General features: G+C 36.7%; 1 protein-coding gene across 3 annotated transcripts in view; it reads right to left on the reverse strand.

The window, feature by feature from the left end:
* Nucleotides 1-6,126: 6,126 nt before the first annotated feature.
* LOC110099570 overlaps nucleotides 6,127-20,216 on the reverse strand; it is a 31,545-nt gene continuing 17,455 nt past the window's right edge. For all 3 annotated transcript variants that reach the window (XM_028698269.1, XM_020826766.2, XM_020826765.2), the window contains one exon: nucleotides 6,127-6,503. In XM_028698269.1, coding sequence (XP_028554102.1) covers nucleotides 6,303-6,503 — 201 coding nt within the window. In that variant the 3' untranslated portion in view covers nucleotides 6,127-6,302. The remainder of the gene's footprint in view (nucleotides 6,504-20,216) is intronic.

Here is a 20,216-nt window from a genome sequence, read left to right on the forward strand (position 1 = left end):
AGGTGTAAATCAAGTAAATTGACATGCAAATTGAGACACGCTAGGACATTAACTCATTGCTGCCATTGTGAAATATAATAATAATAATAATTGTTGCAGACTAGAATATACGTGGCGGTAGAATTATAAAGTATTTGTCTTAGCATTGCACGGATATTCAGCACACAAACAGAAGATAAAATAACACAAGGGATTTTTACGTGGAAAACCCTGGAAAGGGGAAAAATCACGGGGCCACTCCCAGTTGAAAAAGTTCCACTAGTATTTGCTTGGAATACAAAAGACTGACTCGTCTTTAAAATTTAGGACGATCATATTACAATAAATCTTTTCAGGATTGAAAATCAGTTACAACGTCGGGCAGAGTTCCGGTGCCGTTCCGAAGTTGAGAAAAATTTCGGTGTCATTTGAAAGTCTGGTAGAATTCTGGCGTCGGGTAGAATTCCAGCGTCACTCGAGCGTCCGGCCAAATTCTGGCGTCACACGGGCGTCAGGCAGAACTCCGGCGGTGGTCGAGGAGGAGTTATTCCCTCCTATCCTTCCCTTCTCTTCTTCTCTTCTTCTTGCTTCTAGCTTCTTGCGTGGGCCCCCCTCATGAGAAATGAGGGTCTATTTATAGATTTTCTAGAGTGGCATAGCTTGTAAGTAGGTGTGAGATCAGCGGTAAAGAGGGAGTAATCAAATGGATGGCCGATATTGAATCCCTTGATCGTGCACCGTTCATCAGACATTTGAAGGTCTTAATGATGTTGGAATTCGGCAATCTTGGCCTCGTTGGATTCATCTCGTCGAGCCGCTCGATTTGATTATAAACTTGTCAAATTTGAAAACCGTTTGGTAACCCAAATTATGATACGAACTTTCCAACAGCGCTTCGGGTCCTTGATTTGGACTCATTTGGGCTCGGATTGAGTCGAATTTGGTGTCGTTGGGTTCATATTTCCGGGACACTCAACTTGATTGTAAGTTTGCTGAAATCGAAGTTCAGGTGATCCCGAATTTAATTTTTGAAGTTTCCGGGTTGATTTTGCCTCGAGATTCGTGCCGGATCAAGATAATTTTTTTAGGATATATCTATAATAATAATATCCTGTTATTAGTAATTTAATGAATGAAAATCAGAAAATAAAATATCTTTTTAAATTTTGACTCAAATCAAGAGACATAATTACCTCGTATCTCTTGCCTCCTGCTCTATGTAAAATCCTGTAATTCCCGTGAAAACCTCGGATGACTGCTCTGTTCAAATCTTTCCTGAAAATTTGTTGATATCCTCGATCAGACGAATAGCACGGTCGCTAAAGTTAAACTGAAGATTAAGAGAAGATTTTTCCCCCTACTTCTATGCACGAGATATCTTATTCGCCTATACACGCAAGCAGCTCTCGACACGTCCTCTGTTCTTCTATGCTGAAGTTGTGCCTCTATCATGCATACATATACCCAACCGAAACCTCCAACCCCTATCTCACGGGAACACTAGACACAGCTTACCGTTTAGAGACCAATCAGGTGCAGCCACATTATCCAGTACCAAGCAATACCAAGCTTGATAACGTGCAGTACTGAGTTTGGTACTGAGCAGTACCGAGCACTACTGAGCTCGGTAGTACCAAGTAGGGAATGCAGCACATTTTCATTGGGCTCTGAACGACGTCCGGTGTCCAAACCCAATAATTTTCCCTATCTCACAGTCTTCATCACCTCCCCTCTTCGGCCCGTCCATTCATGTGAAGCCGAACCTGCACATGATCTGCTTGATTTCCTCTACTTCATATAAAACCCAAACGCATCACATTTTCCTCCCCACACCCCCACAAGTCTAAACAGCAGCTACACCTCCATCTTCTTCTTGCTAAACCAAACTGTAGCTCTTCTTTCACTCTTCTTTCCCAAATCTTTGCTCCCTCAGGCCAACCGAACCTACAGCCGAAATCAAGCTTCCTCTTTACAGCCAATTTCACCCCACGCACCCACGCCCTTACACGATGCCTCATTTGGAGGTTGAACAGCTCCGTCTAAGTTCCCCTTCTATACACCTGCTCGCCAGCCCCAGCCAAGCCAAGTCACTGGCCCCTAGCTCCCTTTTCCATGTGAAAGTTGCCCTATCTTTATTCACGTGAATGTTCTGTAACTAGCTTTTTGTCATCATTACATTCAGTTAGAGTTTAGTCCAGCAATTTCTTAAGAGGCCACATACAACCCCTCTCAAGGCAGCAACTTCACAAGCATATTTAGCCTCCTATCTAGCTCAATTCTATCCCAAAACCCACTAAACAATCCAGATTTCACCAAAATCAGCCCAATCCCACAAACAGTAAGCTATTTCTATCATTTCATTTAAATTAGTTGATATTAATTATCATTATTATTTAAAAATAATGTTATTACTTCTGTTGATTTGTGAGTTATTTGTATCTTTGTTATTATTAAATTTGAACATGTATATATGTTTATGTACAAGTATTATATGTGTAAACACGTATGCGCACGTGCGTGCATATATATATATATATAAGTTTCATAATTATCTTATCCTATACAAATCGTTTACTTGTAACTATTCAATATCCATATGAAAAATCAATCACATCAAAGCATTTTCGCGGTTAAATCCACTTTGAATTTGATAAATGTATTGCTTGTGAAGTATGTGTTCGCATATGTCCAATAGACCTTCCCATTGTTGATTGAAATTTGAAAAATATATTAAGAAAAATAATTGCTTCATTATAGCATTGATTTTTGTGTCTGTATATTTTGTTGTAACTGTGTCGAGTATTGTCCAACAAACTGTTTATTGATGACTGAAGAATATGAGCTTTCCATTTACGATCGTCACGAATTAAATTATAATTAAAATTTTTTAGGTCGGTTACCAATGTCAATAATTGGAGATTACACAGTTCAAAAAGTTATGGATTCAACAAATCAAATGAAAAAATAAAAAACCCTTGCTTAGTTTAAGAATGATTACCCATTATTAATTACTCTAATTCTAAGATTTTGTTTGGAATAAAGTAGTATTAGCCAAATAACTTTATTTTATCTATCTAAATTTTTTTCATTCAATTAGTAAGGTATCATATTAAAAAAGAGTTTATTTCCTGGACCCTTAATAAGGTAATGAAATATTTCAAATTATTTATTTATCTTTTATTTTATAATGGATTTACCTGGACCAATATATATATATATATATATATATAATAGATGTGTGTGTTTGTGCAAAGAAAGAAAATGAAAAAAAAATGAGAAAAAAGGAGACGAGAATGTATATTTGTATATAGAAGTAAAAGAAATTGATAAAATATAATGAATGAAATGAGGATGGGTGAAAATGACAAAGGGAGGGGTGATAAAAGAAGTATGTGTGTTTTCTTTCTGTGCATTTACATTGTCAACAACATCACCCTCATAATCAACTCCCTCGCGCAGGTGTAACCCTTTTAAAACTAAAACCCTATTTTCGACGTTTGCGGCGAGCTAGAGAACCCCCTATACGTGCACTCGTAACACGATAAAGGAAGCCCGGTGAGATGCATACACTGAGGTGAGTAGGCCCTGTACATGCTCTTTTACCATGACAGGAACATTTCTAAGTACATATACACGCTCTCGAAGCGTAGCATGGAAAACGATTGTCTGTTTTCAAACAATTACCTCGAAGACCCATACACGCTCTCATAACATGGTGGGATTGAAGAAATATGTCTGCGGTGTCACCCGACACCTAACATATATGCTCTCGTAGTGTGGTGGGATGACCTAGACTCCTGAAATTTTCCCTAAACGGTAGAGACGCCAGAAGGCTGCTGAATTTTACAGTGACAAAGGACCTAAATTGAACAATTGATAAAAGACTTAAATTTGAACACGATGCATGAGACAAAACTTATGAACTTGACTTGAACAAAATAACAGGAAACTGGACACGTGACTGGACTACAGAAAACAGAACCTAAAGCAATATATTGGACTTAAATAAACGCATGAAGTTGAACTCATAATTCACCAACTAAGAAACAATTGAACACAAATAAATAAATGTGAAACTAACAGGGAAATTCAAACATGACCTGTATATGAGCCACAACGCAAAAACCTTTAACGAATAATATGGCTTATTCATAATAATTTAAATGCAAATGCTAATTAATAATCCTTGTTATCCAAGAAATATCAACAAATAATTGCAAGAACTTGTGGTTTCTCAATATGACCTATACACAAGTAATAAAAACTGAAAGGAGCGTATAATCTAATTGCAATTAGACATATAAAGCCCTTAGCAGACATTACACTTGTGAGTTGATGCACAGTACTCACGCTTTTCATGTAAGCAAATATATATATGTCACTCACAAGTTAGGGAATTTGACATACACAAAGAACATGATGATTTACTGACGGCCATACATAAGGAATGCAGCATACTTGCAAACAAAGCAAGGAAGTTGCTAGGAAAGTAATATGCCTGCTGTCAACACAGTGAATTGATAGATGTCTCGCATATACATGTAATAGCCCTTCAACGAACATGATGCTTGCATGAGTGCAACAATTCATTTGCATGAAGAGGAAGACTTGCAATACACATCAACCTGTCTGCGAGCAATGACAACAAACGCGCTTGTGACGCAAACGTTCCTCTACGACCGGTGTTAGTTAACTTACAAACACCCATAGCAGTTTTCATGAACACTGAAACACATGCAAGCAAATGTAGAAGGTCACCAATAAACATACATAGAGAAATTGATGACGAAGGCAGTAATTCATCAATCAATATGTATGGAAAGATGGGTGATAAATGTAGCTCGATCAGTGGATAACATAGGTTTGCAAACGAATATGTTCATCTACCTACAAGTAGTAAGAACAAATACATTGCGAGGGGTCCTTCGTGAGCAAACAGAAATTGACATGTAAATGAATGTGAACATCTACCAGCAAAGATGAAAGGATTTTTTCGTATACACAGTAGAATGTATACAACCGGTAACTAGCGACGAGAAATGAATGTTACAACTACCTTGTGGTTGACGACCACTTAATGGAGGGCAATTATATCGACCCCTTTACAACCAGAAACGAGTGATATACATCAAATGCAATACCTATAGGCAGCTATAGAAGACCCTTCATGCACACAACATGTCCCATACAGGTCAATACAAAAGTTCTACGAAAAATACAAGCTTCTATGAGCTACCGTAGATGACCCGTTAAATATTCCAAAAATGCCCCCACACATACACATACACAAACACAAATAAATATATATGCAATTGTACACCCGCATGGGCCCCAACAAGTATATTATATTTATCCCCTAAGATAAATATTCACCCCAGGTCTACACGGTTCCCTTAGACGATGCAACTCATGACAGCCGACAAGGATCCTTCTATCAGGTTGGGTCAACTACCTCCTCCGACTAAGTAGACCATGGACCATGATGGCCTAAAACGACATAACCATGGGCTCTTGATCGGACTCATCATCATTTCCCCCACCATCCGCGTTAAGTGCGAGATGGTAAAATTTCAAATTTTAGATATTAATTCTAAAACATTTAAACCCATGCTTCTACTATATGCCAAATACATGTATATCTACGTATCTGTTTGACGACAAGCCTTAATTGAAAGTTCTCTCTCGTTATCGGGAGGGGTAATTAACTATAGAGGCTTGCGCCTATAGGAAACCAGAACTCGGATCTAAGGTCCTTGCAAAATGAGGGCGAAATCTCTGGGTAGTTTCTTATCTACAAACCCAATCAGCCTTCTGAAAATTTACCCCAAAATCTAATTCGTTAAAACTCTCCCGAGAGAGCAATTTTGGGTGTACAGCAATAATATTTTTATAGAATCAAATGAGCAAATAAGAACCAAATGAGGCAGCCATTAAAATTTCACATGACTGATGTAGCATTTATAACCATAATATCAAGCGAGATACTACGTGATTTCATCATCTACCGCCACTTTCTAGCATACAGAAAAGCATACCAAAGTACATTAGCAATTTTGGATGAAAAAAAAATCAAATGATAAAGTTCGTTTTACTAGATTAAAAGAAAGAAACCGTGGTCCGATAAGAACCAAAAAAAAAAAAAAACAATTAACAAAAGGCTTGCATGATCATCTAGACACATTTACATGAATATGAACGAATGCAATTCACAAAAAAAGAGGATATAGAGAAATCACATCTATGAACAAGTGCCTAATTATGTCTCACAGGCACTACTTTAAATTATACCAAAATGAATATGTTGATGTTCTACAGGAGCATAATTAAAAGCACCAACCCCAACAGGAGAAAGATGGAGTACGTCCAGTTCTTCGGATATATTCGGCCTTTTCTGCTGTTCTTGCAGCTTGCTGGTTCCTTCTTGCCTCGGCTGAAGCACGCTTTTCCTGGGCTTTATGTTTTGCAGCAGCTAGTTTGCCCATAACCTTGTCATGGGCCCGAGCCCTCATTCTTTCCACCTCAACCTAAGTATCATTCATTGATACAAAAAACATTAATTTTCAGTTTTGTTCAATTAGTCAATTCTCTTGTTCTAACTCTTTGATTAAATGAGAAAAAATAGCAATCCATGAAGATTCTTGAGCACAACTCTGATTAAATTTAAAAAAAAAACCATAAAACCTCAAACATTGGCCATATCGTCACACGTTGAGTTTGTTCCTCGGCGATATTGGGTTTATGAAATGTATTACGCACTAATTTATTGCAAAAAACCATACTAATTAATCATGACATGCATATTCACCAAAAACATAACCAAGGTAACATACGGTGACAGCAACAATTCTTGTAATTGACGTTTTACCAATCACTCATATGTGCACTTCAACAATCTTCCTCTCACATGAGAGTCCTTCGCGTTGGCCACCTCTCTCAATTCAACTAAGTATCATGCACCAAAAGTCCTCTCAATTATGTGAAGTTTGTGTGGAACTTACTCATAAACATTTTTTTATTATGACAAAAGCCACAAATATCCATCTTCATTACAAACCACATGAAACTGTTGATCCAAGCTAAATCATCGACTTTGATGGCACTTGTTAGGAGAGTGAACACTTGAGGTCAAATACAATCCAATGTACCAATAGATAGAAATACATAAACCAGAAGCTTTAGCCAATAAGAACCACAATTATAGCAAAAATGAGGCATGAAGCTCAGCATTGAATAGTTAATATAGTTGATGCGCATTCCCTCACACCAATAAAAGAGTAACCATTAAAAGTCAAAAACGCATGAAATGAAATGATGCATCTGCACATCAGAACTATAATGAGAGAAGAACAAATGGTAGAGAGAAGTGATATTAAATGAGGGAAAAGTTAGAGCAAAGAAATTACTTAGTTGATAAAGGCTTTGGATTTACTTAAACAAAGGCAGTATAACATATATAATTATAATGGGTATGAGTCAGTTATTAGTCATTATTACTAAAAGATAAAATAATATCTACGCATCACCATCATAATTAGTCGTATCCAAATAATTTAAGTTCAGCTTTATAAATTCTCATTTAATTAAGTAATACTAACATATGTTAGGATTAAATAATTTGGATCTATCATATTAAAACTTAATGCTATAAATGCTACACTTACGGTTGGAAGACTAAAATATATAAATGCCTCAAGAGAAACATGAAACAAGAAAATATTAGGGAAATTTAATGGTAAATTTTATAAAACTACTATTAGATCAACCTTCATGTAATACTCTGAGTGTGGGATAATAGATAAGTCATTAATAAACAAGCCAAGAATGATATTAATGAAATATTAAGGCGTATAGGTGGAAAAATTAGAAGTAACAGTTAAGAATTGATTATATTAGGATAGTTGAACAAACAACTATTCAAGATAAGAGAGTAAAAGTAAATTAGTTGGTTTGAGGATTTATAACTAATTTGCACTAATATGGCATGTAGATAAAGTTAATACAATATATTAATTAATCAACAAATTTTATGTTGGCTATCGACTATCTACACAACCCTTCATTTTTCTCATCTACGACTTGGGACCTGACAATGAAAGTGTCTATAAAAAGTTCATGTTGAAGGATAAAGGAAACAAATGGATAAGCTAAAGGTGACTTGGCTCGAGCATAGCACAAAAAATATCTGTGAGAAATAGGTTTAATAAATCATGCAACACTAAAAATATAAGCGACCAGCATCAAGAAACTAAGCCTAACGAGTAGGCATGATAGAACAAATGATGATGATTGAAAGATTTTCACTATTTTTTGTTCTTTTCATTCACTTGTTATTTATCAAACTTTTTAAGGCCCTATGAGGTTAATACATACTTTATTTTCTTTTCTTCAATTAATTTTAACACATCTCATGGCATAGGATTAAAAGAAAATGCAAGGAGCTAGTATGCCACATGTTTTCAAATTAATTTTACCTTGATCAGTGGTCAAATAAAAATTATAAAGGGATTAAAATCTTGTTAATTGAGACTATGGGAATTATTTGAAATAAGTAAAATCATTCCTAAATCACAAATTATTTTTCCATAGATTTTTATAAAAGGAAAATCAATTAGAAAAGGGGAAAACTATATATATATAAGCTTACTGAGTTGGATCCACACCCCAACCCAACCTGGTACTGTTCATCTTCTTCCACAATGAGAAGATCCATGAACGCTGCCTTGATTGCACTACTATGCGGACTTTTATTATCAGATGGAGCCAACCGACTAGCCTCCACCATGTCCACACTATCTTTCGCATTGGCATCAACTTAATGGTCAAGGATTCTACTTCCCTCCATACAAACCACAAACTCACACCCCTTGAATATCACAATTTTTGGCTACCCGTCATGGTCCAATCTAAGGCCATCATTCTTGCATCAAAAAAAAAAAATTTTTTTTTTTTTTGTTGCATGAATTTGAAACTTAAACCACCACTTTAGAGATCAAAGATAATATCACTCAACAAAGAGGTTGGGGATTTGAAATTCTCTCTTGATGCATAGCTTTCATATTGTCTTCTTGATTCTTTACCGCTTTAGCCTAAGTACTTGATGGGACAATGGTTTTCGAGTTCTGTGGACTAGATGCTACAATTGGATTTCTGGTAGTAAAATGTTTTCACAAATCTTAGCTCCAATGGGGTCTTGCATTGGTAGTTGGATAGCTTGGTCTGACAATACCATCTTGAAGGTTTAGCGATTCAGTCATTGTGGGATTTATTGCACGCCAAAAGTTTGTGCCATGTGACTTTCAGCATGGACTTACTAGATTATTTATAAATTTTATAGTGACTTTGCGGTTATTAAAAAAATCTTGAGGCGTGTAAAGTTAGTCTAGTTATTTCTAAATAATTATCTAGTTAACAATATATTATTCTAATCCTCTCCTTTTTATTATTATTATTATTATTATTATTATTCTAATCCTCTCCTTGATAAACTGGGAGACATTATTTTCAAAAGAGGTTGTCTCCTTATGAATGGAGCCATGGTTAGATGAACCTTCTCTTCTACTTTATTTATATTCTCTAGGATCATTTGAAATACCTTGTCTTTATGATTAATTTAGTAAATTCAATATGATATCAAAATATTTCCTTAAAAAAGACCAGATGAGTCCCTTATCCTCTCTCTAGAGCTTTTTAAGAGAGAGAAGCTCTAGGATGGCTAGAGGGGGTGGCCTTAGGTCACCTCCTCAAAATGGTGGGAGAGGCGACGGCAGGCGGGATTCCCGTCAAAACGAAAACTACTGGCATCTGTTTGCTCCCGCTGATGAGGAGGCAAGGGAGATTTCCAAGGTCACTACAGTGGTCAAGACGGAGAGCAGCTCCCAAGTTCGGGATCCTGTTTCTAGGGAATCCTGGAATGTGGTGGCTGCGAAAACTCAAGCCAACTTCCAGCGGGGCAAGGAGGATATCAATGAGCCGAAGTGCCCGAAATATGGGGTTTCTACCTGCTCAACAGGTGCAGTTACTTTGCCCGCTCTTTTATGGACAAATGTCAGGAATGAGGGCAGAAAAGAAAAGGCGTAAGTCAATAGAATACCTCCTCCTCCAGGAAGTGCACAACCATGTGCGGTTGTTTAGATCAACCAGTCCAACCAGTCGCTAGAGCCGGGTTCTTCAAGAGAAGGTAGTTCGGGGGAAGAATCGGACAACTCCGAAGATGACATGGAGGAGTCAACCGTTGAGTCCGAGTCTAACTCTGATATGGAGGACAACCAGCTCGAGCAAGTCAAGCCGAACCATTCTATACAGGTTTCTGGTGACTACTCTGGTGAAGTGGGCTCGGATGATTCCATGGGGTCGCCTAGGCAACCTTCTCCCGAAAGCCTCGACCTGCACGCTGCGAAGCCCACTTGTAACTAGTTGGATCCCGCCCAGGTTTGTCAATCTCTTATCCTTCCGTTTGGGGAGTTGAATTCCCCTACAACTGATGTTCTTGGTGTTGCTTATGGACATTACAAGGCTTGGTGTGTGGTGAACTCCCCAAACTGCAGGTGTACAAAGCCTCTTGACCATTCCCAAATTCAGCAATTTGCTTCTGGAGAGCGCACTCCAGATGTTTGTGTTATTGTTGCTGAATGCCCACAAGCTGCTCGCCCCCTTTGCCAGCCCACGGTTGCATCTCCGATGCAGCCTAAAGGAATGTAGTCCAGCCCCTTCGCTTGGAACAAGGTCCAATTCATCAAGTTGGATAAAATGCCAAGTAAAATTTTTTTAGCCAATGATGGGATGTACATGGAGCCGGAAGTGGCCGATGTACACGAGAACATTGCCAAATTGGATAGAGCATTAGTGGCTAAACTCATGGGACGAAGGGTTGCTTTTCCCTACCTTCTTGGTGAGCTCAAATGTAGGTGGTTCCACTTCGGAGAATTCAATATCATTACTACAGTTCCAAACTCTTTTATTTGTATTTTCCAAAGTATAGAGGCAATGGATGCGGTACTCATGAGTGGGTCGTGGATTTTAGCAGGGAACATCATCAGAATGGATAAGTGGTCTCCAACCTCCTCTCCAAACTCTCTTCATGGGCTTCACTCTCCCATTTGGATTCGGCTCCCACAACTCCCTCTCATGTATTGGGATACAAACAATATCACTCGACTTGCCAATATGCTAGGGGAACCTCTGTGGATGGACTCACACATAAGCATGGGGAAGATCATCTTATGCAAGAATTTTTGTTAGGATTGATCTTTCTCAAAAGCTTCAAGTTAGGGCGTGGATTAATGGGCTTCAAGGATGGTTTTTTCAACGAGTCGAATATGAAGGGCTTACTAACTTCTGCTTCGATTGTGGTTTCATAGGTCATGCCAATGGAGCTTGCATATCCAAGGCTCCAACCCGTGCAACTAAATCTCCCCCTTTACAGTCGACGTCGCCATCCAAAGTGTAAGCAACATCCGATAATGTCCCCCACATACCTACTCCCCCTCCTGAGTCAAAGCATACAGCTATTGAAGAGCCCTTTCATAGTGAGGACAAGGATGAATCCTCCCTTGGAGCTTGGAACATAGTCACCAGGAAAAGAAAAGGCAAACCTAGAGCTCCTAAAGAATAAGGCACTAGTCCACAAGCCGAACCTCCTCCCATATTTTAGGTCGAGAAGTTAATTACAGCAAATGGAAGAAACTTCCAATAGGATTGTGAATTTTCGCAAGCAACAACCAAGAGTATCCAAGTCTCGTTTGGACAGAGAGCTCATCCGACTGGGGCCTTTAAGTGCTTTGGCCAACTCCCCTAGGAAGAGGAAGAAGACTTCAACACATTTCACAGGCGGGGACTTGGTCCCCTCAAGTGCATAATGAGTGACTTCATTGGTTTGGATTGGGTTTGTTGTGTAATACAAACCAATTAAAGGGTCCTCCTTACCACTTGAGGGGTTTTCTTTCTTTATTTTTGTCTCTGTCTGTGGCTGCTTTTGGGGTGCTTTTCAAGTTATATCCCTTCCCGTTTTGTCTTTGGGAAGTGCAAGATTTTCCCCCGCATGTTTGTTTCTCCGTGTAACCTTCTTTTTTGGTTTTAATATATTCGATTGAAAAAAAAAATAAAAAAAATAGTAAATTCAATATGATATCGATTTCAATCAAATTTGATACGTTATAGATTTCTATGCTGATTTGGGTTTCAACTTTAAATTTAATATGTAGCTTTGATAGAGCACAATAAATTAGTTTTAAATTAGTTTATAATATATTTGGATTTATTTTATTTGAAATTTTATTGAATTATCTTTTTGGATAATTTAAGATTTTAATTTGAATTATTTAGGATTATATTAAATTTAAATTTATTTTTTTTAACTTTGTAATCTTATTTCTATAAATTAGAATTTATGACTTGTAATTGAATTAGTTAATTGATGACTTGAAATTAAGCATCTCACCTTAGTTTCTTTCGTCTCTCTCTCTCACTCACTCCATAGGGAGCATTAGCTTCTTCACTTCTCTATTATTCCCGCAATGCATTCCTAAATATATCATGTAATGTTTGGCATACCATAGGGGGTGATGAATTAGTTTAATGGACTAGCTTCTTTGTCAATATCTGTCCATGCTATAAGAACCCTTGCTTATGTAACACTGCACTTGGGCACCGATGCAGCATTCCTTGCACATTCCTCACTGTATTCAGGCCATACAATGCATCGCTTCTAGGGAATGCCCTAACATAGAAAACATTGTTCAAGCATTTTGAATTAAATGGCGCATACTTCTCTCAAAAGTCCATTCATTTAATGGAATTTCAACCCTTCTCTAATTTTTAGCCTTATTGTACTATATTCTACATCCTATAGTCAATGAATTGTATAAAAGTTGTCATGCATACTTCCCAAAAGTCAAAAGAGAAGTTGTCATAAAGTGGAGGTGGAGAAATTGAATATCATTCCGAAGTATTTATGTTTCCTAGTTATGTCATATTTTGATCTACTTGAGGTGATTAAATCTCACGAAGTAACATGCTCTAATCCAAATTGTAGCATTTGGCATACCGAAGAGAGCGATAAATTTATGTGTCTTATTTTAATTCTCATACCAATTAAAATTTTCCTCTATAATATATTTAAAATATCAAAAAAATTCTTTTTTTAGAGATGAATAATTTTATAATAAATTTTAATTAGTTTCAAGAGAATCTTAACCTTAAATATATTCACACAATAATGAACCTTATTAACAATAATTTCCACAAATTATGATGCCATTGCAATAAAAATAAAATGCAAAAAAGAAAAATAATAAGAAAAAAAAGAGTAAGAAAATCAAATAATTTTAGAGTGATTTGGTCCATCGACCTCCATCCACTGCCTAAGTTCTCTACTCGGGAATTCTACTACCACTCTTTCCTTTTGCTTCCAACAAGACAGAGAAGTCACTCTCCTTCACGAGTAATGAAGAAACCCTATACCCCTTTTTTCCTTTAAAAATAAACCAATCTCTAGCCACACCAACTAGATCCATAAAGTAGAAGAACACCTTTTTTTTCTTTTTTCCAGTAGAAGAACACCTTAAGATATCTTCGATCTCTAAAATCACAAGTCCAAGAAGCTCTCAATCAAGAGCTCTTAACTTCAAATCAAAGGTGTTGCAACCCGAGCTCCGAAGTTTATGATTTTGATGATAAGAAATATTATTGATGACCTTTTTATTTCTCCTATTATTTATACTGCATATTTTTTATGTGTTAAGTAACATTTCAGGACATGTATCGATATTTGAAGATTCAAAGCTCAAGATGGGGTAAAATAAGTTATGCTGAAAGAATCTATAATTTTTATTTATTTATTTTTAATTTTTTAAGTCAAGTCTTATAAGGTGTATGCTAGCCTAGTGATCATGCACACACACAAGGGGAGCAAAAATAATTTTAAATATTTTAATTTTTCTGTACATCATACCATACGTACTATACGATCTGGTTTTACAGAAATTAATTAAAATATATTTTTTTCTTTAAAAAATAATTTTAAAATACAACTATTCGTACAGTACGAACACCACATCGTACTAGACGATCTGTTATATTAGAAACCCCACCGTTCATTAAATTAGGCAAAATTTTGAATTTGAAAAGTTATTATATTTGTACTGTATGAACTTAATCGTATTGTATGATGCTTAAAATATTGTCTAATTTAATTCTGTGATTAATCAATTGAATTTGCTTGATTTTGATATTTTGATCGTACTGTACGATCAACAAAGATGATATTTGGTCGTACAACGATTCGTCCTAAATGAACTGCATTTCGGTTGAACTAATCGTACTATACGATTGGTCATTCATACTGGTGATCATACAACACTAACAAGCAAAATTGAACAGATCGTACAATACGACTGATCATTCGTACTAATGATCATATAGTACTAACAGGTCAATTTCTTCACATCGTATTGAATGATCCTACGATCGTACTGTACAATCTTTGACGGCTAAATTGAATTTTTAGGATTTTTTGAAACCCTCTATTTAAACTTTCTCATAAGACTTTGTAATAGTCTTTTTGGCATTCATTCAATTGATTTCTTCTAGAGAAAACTTGAAGAGAGAGCCTTAAGCTAGAGAGAGAAAGTGTGAGGTTTGTGAGAAAGGGAGAAGATCCTTGTGGGTTTCAAGGAAGTGTAAAATAAATATCCAGTTCCACATGGTTGCTCAGGCAAACTTGCACCTGAGTTACTCCATATGTCAAGTTTTATCTTGAGGGAAGTTTTTAGAATAAGATCTCTTTGATATCAAAGGACCCGGCTACTCCGCCGCCTCAAGAAGGGTTAAAGGGATTCGAAGTACTCTGCCTTTGAAGGATTGTGGTTCTCTGCCATCTCCAAGAGGGAGAAAAAGGATTCGAGATTTTTTGTCTGTGAAAGGATTATGGTTCTCTGTAATCTCCAGAAGGAAGAAAAAGGATTCAAGGTTCTTTTCCTGTGAAAGGATTCTGGTTCTCATTTAGATTCACAAAAATGATATGCATATCTTACAGTACAATTCAAATCATAAAATATGACCTGCCATGAATGAAGTGGTTTTAGTTAATTGATATATTTTTCTATATTTCAACTCTCATTTGTATTTTTGTGCATAATTGTTTAATAAATCAACTATAAGTCTATAATATATAATAAGACTCAATAAAGCATTGATGTAAATAAAGTGCTAGTAGTTGTTTTTTTATTCAAAGGTGGAGAGAGAGCAAAGTTGACTCTTGGAATGTGTATGAGCAATCACACTTAGACTATATATATGGATGGGAGTTATATGATGCAAAAGTCCCACTAACGTTTGCAGCATTTCATGTTTGAATGAGAGCCAATCCTATCAGGATTTCCCCTTATAACGGAAGACACCATTCTTTTAACTTAAAATTCACTAATCATTGATGCCATATTATTTCTCATAATACTTCATGATTTTATTGTTGCTTTAGGGATTTTACAATTTCCACCAAATTTCATCGAAGTGTAGTACGGCAAGATTTGTCACATGGCAATCCACGTCAACTGAATTGAGTTCTGGAGTGGGCCCAGGATAACCGCTTATAAATCATATTGAGTAGTCCAGTAAAACCACTCGGCACTCCTGTTGATTCCATTAACACCAGATTCCATCAACGTATGGATCAATCAGAGGCTACCACGTGGAAAACCAAGCTTCCACATCACTATACCTAAAGACTAAAGTGGGCCCATCGTGGACATATGTCGCCAAATAGATCAATCATGCGCTGATGCGTAACACGCCATTTACCAAGTCAAAGCCAACCTTTGGTCGCTATATGGCTAAACCAATATAACATCTCCATCTGTCACATTAGCATACCCAAGCCCATGTGGGTACCATAGCCATCTAAGAAAGACACGTGGCCCAAACAAAGGTTGGCATGTGATAGCATTAATTTACCAAGTCCATACTAACTTAAGTCACATCTCAGCTTCGCAAGAAGCCACGTCAAAGACCAAAACATTCTAAAATTAATAGATACAACCCTAAGGAAATTAAATATTTAAATGTGAACCACAAGAGTAACTTTAAAATTAAAATTATATCCTTTCTTTGAATACATTTAAAATTTATAAAATTGAAATAATAATGAGAAATTACAAAAAAAAAATGAAAATCCATAAAATTATAAGAAAATTAAGGTAAATTGCAAAATATAAAATGACATTTTATTCACATATTCAATAAACTTGTAAATATCTAAATTATTCTCATAATTTAACTTTTTTGGAAAATTCAAATTCATTGGGAAAATTCATAAAAACTCACAAAAAAATATAAATTCCAAATAAAGACTTGTGGATGACATGCTTGACCATTGTTTCAACTTAAGTTTGGCAAACTAAGTTGGCCTTAGAAGCATTCTAATACACTAAAGCTTCATTTGCGACGGCTTTTTATTTCTTCTTAAAATAGCTTTTTAGTACAAAAATTTAAATTTTTATACTAGAAAGCTATTTTAAGAAGAAGTAAGAAAGCCATCGCAAACGAAGTTTAAGTATCCAACCTTGCTTTGAAAAGTCTTCTAAGGCACCAAGTCATGTTAAAGATTATTAAGTGATATTAAATAGCTCACATATTCATAAACTGGCTCAGGACAAAATGCTCGTGTAAATGAATGATAATCATGTTGATGCACCAATAAGAATACCCGTGTACTCAAGGTTCTAAATTGGCAATATCACATTTTAATGCACCCATGGATCTCTAAAGGACCTAAAATGGCTAAATGCTAATTGTTCTCAAAGTGCTAACCACATTGCAATGCATGAATATTCATTTTTGTTTCAATGCGTAAAATGTAGCAGCACTTTTATTAATTAAGAAAATCATAACTTGTATATTATACATACATATTTATAAGCATTCAATAGTTATTTAATTAATCAAATTTAAAAAAAAAAAAAAAAGGTAATAACATTCTAGCAAATAATGATATGTTTAGCAGTAATGTTTCAGCTATTGAAGGCCAAAAAAATAAAAAAAAATATATAAATGATATAAATAATAAAGTAATATAATTAATAAAGGACACCTGTACAACTACTTAAATACCTGCTTATATACATGTATCTAGAATTAGGACTCTTGGCTTATCTATATATACTCCTACTATATCCACTTATGCATGCAACTTGATTAGACAATACAATTCTATGCTTCTCTCTTCACATGGTATCAGAGCAGTTTCCTCCTTTCCTCATCTCTGAACCCATCGCTCTTGTCTAGTTTCTTTCTTTCTTTCCTTTCCAGTAAGATGGAAGCCTCCTCTACATCTCAGTTCACAGATCGTCAAGATTCTGCGAATGATGAAAGCTACAACATCCCAACAGCTCTCAAGTTCGTTATATCAAATATCAAGATCATTGTCCACACGCAACTTTCTCCCTACAATTATTCGGTATGGAGACCTCAAATTCTTAAACTATTCAATGCCAATGGTTTCGCCTCTTCTCTTCTTCCGTCGGCTTCCACTCATGCTCGCTACACAGATCTTCCGGACTGCAGCAAAGAACTCAACCCCAAATACCAAGAATGGGTTCTTGTCGATCAAAATCTAGCGACGGCACTGTGCTCTACGCTTTCACTGGAAATTCTGCCCTACATCATTCATCTTGAATCTACCTCTGCCATTTGGACAACAATCGAACGAAGGCTTCAATCCTCCAACAGATCGCGTGTCATACAGCTGAAAAATAAATTGCACAATGTTTAAATGGAGAATCAGACAATGTCGCAATATCTCACGCAGATCAAAACCATCGTGGACAACATGGCTGCTGCGGGGGTGGTTATTGATCAAGAAGACATAATTCTCTATACGCTCAATGGTCTACCACCATCATATAATGCTTTCAAGACCTCCATTAGCATGATATTAAATCCAATCGATCTGGACAACCTTTACTCATTGTTAATCAACGAAGAAATTAATATTCAAGCTGAATCTCTTCGAACTGTCTCTGTAGTCGATTCGTCTACAACGTTGTATTCCTACAGGGGCAGGGGACGACTAGTTCGCGGAAGAACCTCAACTCAATCGTCAAGAACGAATCAACACACTAGCATTCAGTGTCAAATTTGTAGTAAACGAGGTCATTCTGCCAACAATTGTTGGCAGCGTCTCAACATTATTGTTAATCCTCCGGAAACACAAGCTCCATAGCCCTCATCTCATGCCCTGGTAGTTGCGAATGATAACTCCAATGCAGACTGATACCTAGACTAGGGTGCTTCGACACATCTTACAAATTCCCTAGATAACCTTTCTCAAGCCAGCTCTTACAATGGGTCCGACAATATCACTATTGGTGATGGCAGATCCTTACCTATTACTCACTCAGGCAATGGTATTCTGCCAACATCGTACAGTAAGCTTAAACTCCATCCTCTTCTTCACGTTCCAAAACCATCTCATAATCTTTTATCCATTTTGAATCTAACTCAAGATAATAATGTATCAGTTTGTTTTGACTCACATGGTTTTGTTATTAAGGACTTGAAAACAAGTCGAACTCTGCTATCGAGCCCAAGTAGCAAAGGTCTCTACCCTGTTCGCTCGACTGCTCCTTCCTCCAGGACTGCACTTGCTGCTAAGCATCAAGACTCGTCTATATGGCATCAAAGACTAGGCCATCCGAACGCTCAAATTGTTCATTTAGTTTCTACCACTAATAAATCTTTGTGTATACCTACTAATTCTTCATTTTGCTCTAGCTGTAAAACCTCTAAAGGCCACAAACTTACGTTTTGTATTTCGTCTGATAGAGCATGTTTTTCATTAGATGTTATTCATTCAAATGTTTGGGGTCTTTCCCCGGTACTTTCACATCAAAGTTTCCTATATTACGTGGTTTTCATAGACGATTTCTCGCGTTTTACTTGGGTTTTTTCCATGCGACATAAATCTGAAGTTTTTTATATTTTTCTTGAATTTAAACATTTTGTGGAAAAACAAACCAATTTTCAGATTAATAAATGTTTGCGATCTGACGGAGGCACTGAATATGTGAACTCTACCTTCAGAAACTTTCTCACTCAACAGGGTATTCAACATCAAACTTCTTGTCCCTATATGCTAGAGCAAAACGGTTTGGTGGAGCTCAAACATAAACACCTAATAGAGACCACTCGCACTCTATTGCACAGTGCCTCACTTCCCCACTCATTTTGGCCTGATGTTGTTCTTATAGCATCATATCACATTAATCGCCTACCTTCTTCCACAACTAATTTCACTTAACCTCTTTATCTTCTTTTTCACAAATTACCTGATTATGCCTTCCTCAAAATCTTTGGATGCGCTTGTTTTCCCTGGATCCCCCCAACTAAAAGGCACAAGCTTGAATCTCGCTTTCGGCCATGTGTCTTTCTTGGGTACTCAAGCATCTAAAAAGGCTACAAGTGTCTTGATCCCACAAACAACAAAATATTCATTTCAAGACATGTAGTCTTTGATGAAACCTGTTTTCCATTCCAACAACACATCTCGTCATAGTTACCACAGAATTCTACATCCCTTCCTTCATCTCTCCTTGTTTCTCACCCTACCACATACCATCAAAATCAACTTAATAAATCTGTCAAACACACTCCTACTTCTCGGCCAACAAATCAGCAATACTCAGCAACAACAAATTCCATTTCCTCAACTGAATTGTCAAACTCTCACACTATTATTCCATCTTCCAAAATTCCTTCAATCTTGATTCAATCCCTAGCCGTTCAACCACCTACTTCGGGCCATCCCATGACTACAAGACTTAAAACTGGTTCTCTCAAACCAAGTCAAAAACTCAACCTGCTCCACATTCAAAACCATTCTCAAGTCTCTCCACCGTCTGAACCTCCGCCGTCTGAACCCAATAATGACCATGAAGCAAGCAAATATTCTCAGGGGAGAAAAGTCATGGTAGATGAATTATATGCTTTACAACGTCAAGGTACATGGCAGTTGGTACCACCTCCTCCGGATACATCTATACTTGGCATCCGTTGGACTTTCAGAACAAAATACAACTCTGACGGTACCATTGCAAGGTTTAAAGCTCGATTAGTCGCACAAGGCAATAACCAACAATATGGAATCAGTTATTTGGAGACTTTCAGTCCTATAGCTAAATTTCCTACTATAAGAGTTCTTCTTACGATTGCTCCTACTAACAAATGGCATGTACATCAAATGGATG

The sequence above is a fragment of the Dendrobium catenatum genome, unplaced genomic scaffold (genome assembly GCF_001605985.2).
Source record: "Dendrobium catenatum unplaced genomic scaffold, ASM160598v2 fragScaff_scaffold_123, whole genome shotgun sequence".
Classification (NCBI taxonomy): domain Eukaryota; kingdom Viridiplantae; phylum Streptophyta; class Magnoliopsida; order Asparagales; family Orchidaceae; genus Dendrobium; species Dendrobium catenatum.